The 4,968-nt window shown below is 45.0% G+C and overlaps 1 protein-coding gene across 1 annotated transcript; it reads right to left on the minus strand.

Moving 5' to 3' along the window:
* Positions 1–2,347: 2,347 nt before the first annotated feature.
* cited4b (Cbp/p300-interacting transactivator, with Glu/Asp-rich carboxy-terminal domain, 4b) lies at positions 2,348–4,693 on the minus strand. The gene is made up of 2 exons (XM_037676854.1): positions 4,481–4,693; positions 2,348–3,608 (listed from the first exon to the last, which is right to left on the minus strand). The coding sequence occupies exon 2, from the start codon at positions 3,601–3,603 to the stop codon at positions 2,839–2,841; it is 765 nt and encodes a 254-aa protein (XP_037532782.1). The 5' UTR covers positions 3,604–3,608; positions 4,481–4,693; the 3' UTR covers positions 2,348–2,838.
* Positions 4,694–4,968: the final 275 nt, after the last annotated feature.

Consider the following 4,968-nt stretch of genomic DNA (forward strand, 5'->3'; position numbering starts at 1 on the left):
ACAACCTATCCATCACTGGAGCCAGGGCCAGAGATTAACACAAGCTCAGGCTTGGCACCAGCTGGACCGGAGCCTGGAAAGAGAAAACTAGACAGCACTCAATATGGACCTGTAAACGTCCAGTTCTTTGGCTTGAGCGATGCAAGGCGAAATGCATTCACCATGCCACGCTTGTTGTTCACTGAAGGGTTTCAATGGAGTCCTGTAAGTTTGGTGGGAAAACCCCAGAGAGAAAAAAAAATAAAAAATCCCCAAGAAGTAGCTGAAGAAAATCCCTCCAGCTAATTTCTAATACGCTCAAGAGATCTTTACACTGTCTCTGACTTTTTCCTTTTCTCTCTGTCGAACCATCAGAATGTGGCTTTTGTTCTCTGACTTATAAAGAAAACGTCAAGCCGCCGCAGGAAGACACACGTCGTCTCGAGCAGTTGCTGTGGGTGGGCTGAAAACGAGAGAGCAAGAAAAAAAAAAACCAGAGGTAACTGTAAACGTCCCACCCTGCTTAGCCTGCGTCTAGACCACGGCTTCGGTGAGGTGAGCAGCAGTCATAACAAGGGACTGGGAAAGCAAACACGATTGTTTGCCATAGCTAACCATTCGTCTATAGAGTTACAATCAAAGGAACGCTATAGTTAATTTAATTGTGGCACAACAAGGAGCGCCCAGTGTACAATTATGAGATATATGAGGAGACAGTGTATTAGCTGTGTGCCAGCATGCCATGTGCCACACAAACCACCTCACCAGATTGACGCTGGGCAAAGGATTCACAACCGTCACTTAGCACCGTGCCAAAGCTGCTGGCCTACTTATGAGCCACTCTCGTCAGCGTAATGCTCAGGAAGCGCACGCACTCTCACGCTAGTCATCATTCTTTGAAACAAACCCTGCTTTTAGTCAAATATATTTCCATTTGGACCATTAGTGACACCACATTTCAAACTGGGCCCATTGGCCACTGCTACAAGTGGATAATTGAGCCGAAGGGACGGGGGAGTGCGCTCTAAGAGCCGAGCTGACTTAAAAATTGAGCAATCAGCTAGAACTATTTTTACAACGCCGCTCTCATTTGCCCCTAGTTACTCATGATGCTGCTAAAGATGCCTTTGTTGACAATGTGGAAAGCCAACTGTGTTGATGGCATTCCCAACATGACCTCAATCAAGTTTTCACAGCCCGGAGTCACAAAACAATTCTACAGCTCTGCCACCACAGAGACATCTCTTCGCCCTTTTGTTGTCATTATGAACGCAAATATATTGAGAAAATTGTTTTATTTTCATCAACTGGCAAAGGCGCAGTCTGGGGAACGTTTTGAAATAGACTTAATCATTTGTTGAGTCAGTGCTAAAAGCCAAAAGTCCTCTGTGTGAGCTTTATTTGAGTTAGGATTTGGAAATCTAAAGTGAAGTAAACCCCATCTAGGGAAGTATTTTTTTCCCCCACATTCTACAAGCAGAGCTTTTCACTCAGAACATTTTGTTAATTAAATCTTGCTTTTGCATGCTTCAACTGACATTTCCCCCCTTTTTTTAATGACGTGGTGACATTTAAGCGGTTAATACTTGCAAAAACAATTCAATTTAGATTATGCAACATTCCAGATCAGGTGTTTAGTGGCAAATACAGCTCTCTTGTTGCTAACCAGCAAAAAAATAAATAAATCAAACGCCACTATTTGTATTCTTGTCAGGGGCAAGAATATAGCGATAGCAGTTAATGGGAAACTCAGCAAAACTAAAGTGCACATTGTTTACGAATAGGGAATCTATTTAAATATTCCTATTCATGACTTGGAAGAAAAAGGGGAGATTTCCCTTCACCAGGAGGTTAATGTAAAGATCGCCTCAGGGAAGAGCTATACAATGAATGGAAATTCAGGCCACACTTCTATTCAGGCCATTTTTATTGATCCTCAAACCCCTTTCACAAAGAAAACCCCCATCTCAACCACAAAAAAAAGGGAACAATATAAACAACCAATAAATTAAAAAAAGTCTGCGTGATTAAGGCAGTTCTACATCTCCATTAGAACACAACAGTGTTGACATGTCGGAGTTATACAGCTTCATACAGTACAAGCAGGAATAGTTTGAGATCACACCTAAAAAAAACTTTAAAAAAAAAAAAGGGGCAGCACTTTACCAAAAGTGAACCGCTTTTTTTTTGTTTTTGTAATTCTGGATGACACAACGTTGTACTTTTTGTGGTTCAAAAATTAAAAAGCAATTGTTCCTTTAGATGACATTGTTTTCTCAGCTAATTTTATTACAAAGCCAAACAGAATAGGGAAAAAAAAAATGTATATATGAGCAGAGAACTTAAAATTTAAATTTTTTCTCAAACCTGCTCGCAAAAAAAAAAAAAAGATTATAAAAACCACTTGAATCCCAAAACAGAAAAGGTGGTTTATCTGTATATCAGTTTTCTCAGATAGGAATAAATAAATACACCTGTTTACTGGTAAACTGTCAGAGTCCAGACTTAGAGGCTACATAGTGTCATAGAAGTGTTCAGAGTGGCTTTTTTTATTTTTATTTTTTTAAGGAATTTAAGCATTTCTTTATTACATTCATGTCCAGAAAATACTAGACGAGAAAGTAGGCTTTAAAGCCAACCAGACTCTAGTCACTAACGGACACATGAGACTTGAGAACTGTGTTTGCTGTGGACATCCAGAGTCCTCTTCTGTGCACGCTGCACTGCAACTTTAGATGAGCAGCACAGGTCCGTGCTCAAAACACAAAACCCCAAAAAGAGATGGCCTGTCTTCATCCGTCCTGGACAATTCTTACTTCGTGTTCTCCGTTTTGCGTCCCGCTTCGAAGTAAGATCCTTTCAGCAGCTAACAGTGCTGGGCTGCTGTTTGCTAACAAAGTCTGAGATGAAGTCAAACTCATTCTGGCCCAGGAAGAGTTCTGGTAGCTCCTGAACCCGGTCCAAGCCCAGCTCCATGACTAGTGATGTCAGGACATCCTCATCAATCATGTCCGCGTCCATGCCATTCAGGGCTAGCGCAGGCCCAGCCATGTGCTGCATGCTAGCCAGTTGAGCTGGGTTCATGCGGTACTGTGTTGCGGGACCCATGTGGTTCCCGCCCATAGGGCCCAGCGGGTGTCCATGGTACTGGGTGTTGAGTTTCTGCAGCTGCATGCTGGCCATGAGCTGCTGAGACGTTAACCCTCCATTCATGAACTGTTGCTGCTGCTGCTGCTGTGGGTGCGGCGCCTGCTGCTGGTGTTGTTGTGGATGCATGTGATGCTGCTGCTGAGGGTGGTGCTGCTGCTGCTGCTGCTGCTGCTGAGCTTGCCCATTATACATCATGTTACCAGAGGTCATCTGGTGGTGGGCCATCTGAGCCCCGTTGAGCTGTCCGTTCATCGGCCCGCCCACCATGCCCTGCCGCTGCCTCATGGCGGTCTCCAGGTTGGCCTGGGTACCTCCATAATGCATCATCTGGCCGTTGGGAAGTGCACGCATGCCCTGCTGGTTGGCATGCTGCTGGTGACCTGCCTGCAGGCCGCCATTCATGCCCATCCTGTAACCGTGGAGACTGGCGCCTGCTGAGCTGTGATTCATGGGCATCATCAGATGATCTGCCATGTCTCCTGTGTTTGGGCACAAAGCAGAAACCGTTACGATAAAAAGTAACAGGCAAGATTTATTATTATTTTTTTTATATATATATATAAATCAAGCACATAACTTCTTCTCTGAACCCAGCTGGTGTAACTGAACACTTGTGACATTTCATTGATTTTTACTCAGATTTCTCAGTTAGTCGAGACTTTTTGTAAACAGACAATCTTCATCACAAGGAACACAGAAAAAAGAGGAAGCAAGTTTCCTTTAAATGCAGCCGTCCTGCCTCAGGTTAAACTGAAACTGCTTCTAAAACATAAAAAAAACCTTTCTGGTCGTTATGTCTGCTGGAAACACAAACTGGTCCTCCAAAAAATAAAAAATAAAATCTCCCCTCTTTGTGTAAAACGCCCAGGTTGAAATTCCAGGTTAATACACACAGAGAACCTTTATTTAACTCGTTAATTCATGCACGATAAGATCATGGGGGGGGGGGGGGGGGGTCCCTGTTTGAATCGTGTTTAAATCCCTGTGATGCTGCGCGGCGGCTCAGGTGCAAAGATCTGCTACAATTGTTTTTTTCCTACGTAAGGTTGCAACAAAGACCACTGACATCATGCAACATCTCCCCAACAGCTGAATCACCACAATACTAACAAGACGAGCGCGCGCGTCCCTCCGCACGCGACGCCTCAACGTTCGTGTTCGTCGCGAGCGTTTAAAACGCAGCGAGGCGAACCGTTTGGCCATTTTCGACTTTGAAACAAGGAAAAACGCAAACAATGGAGGAGCAGCGGCGGCGGCAGGAGCCCCCGAGACCACAGCGGAGCACCCCCACCACCTCCACTCTCCCTGCTCCTTCTCCCAACAAATACAAACGCGAATAAAAATGGCTCACCCGTTTCTGCTACGTTTTCACAAAGTTGCGCGACTTTGCTGGGGCTCCGTCCGTTTCGTTTTTCTGTCGAAACAGTTTTTGTTTGTTTTCTCCTCCGCGAGGGCGAAGCTCCTCCTGAATTACAGCACGTACTCCACGGGGTTACGCTTCATGCTCGAGCGAGGCCGCGCGCACACAAAAGACTACCGCATGAGATCTTGAAACGACTGCCTATTTTCTGGGTCAACTCCGGGATTATGTACATGTGAAGAGCTCACAGAGGAAGGCAGGCGGGGAGGGGGCGGAGCCTCGGCCCTGCCGCTTCTTTGTTCCTATTGGCCCTACTTCGTGCAACTGTGCAGGGGCGTAGACAATAGGTGGCCGTTCAAGAGCTGAGACACAGCAGGCCCCCAACCGCACTGTTTCTGCCTGAACGATGGGATTCATAAAACCACTTCCACAATAGATAGATAGATAGATAGATAGATAGATAGATAGATAGATAGATA

This window comes from Nematolebias whitei, chromosome 5 (genome assembly GCF_014905685.2).
Source record: "Nematolebias whitei isolate Nwh7 chromosome 5, NemWhi1, whole genome shotgun sequence".
Taxonomy (NCBI): domain Eukaryota; kingdom Metazoa; phylum Chordata; class Actinopteri; order Cyprinodontiformes; family Rivulidae; genus Nematolebias; species Nematolebias whitei.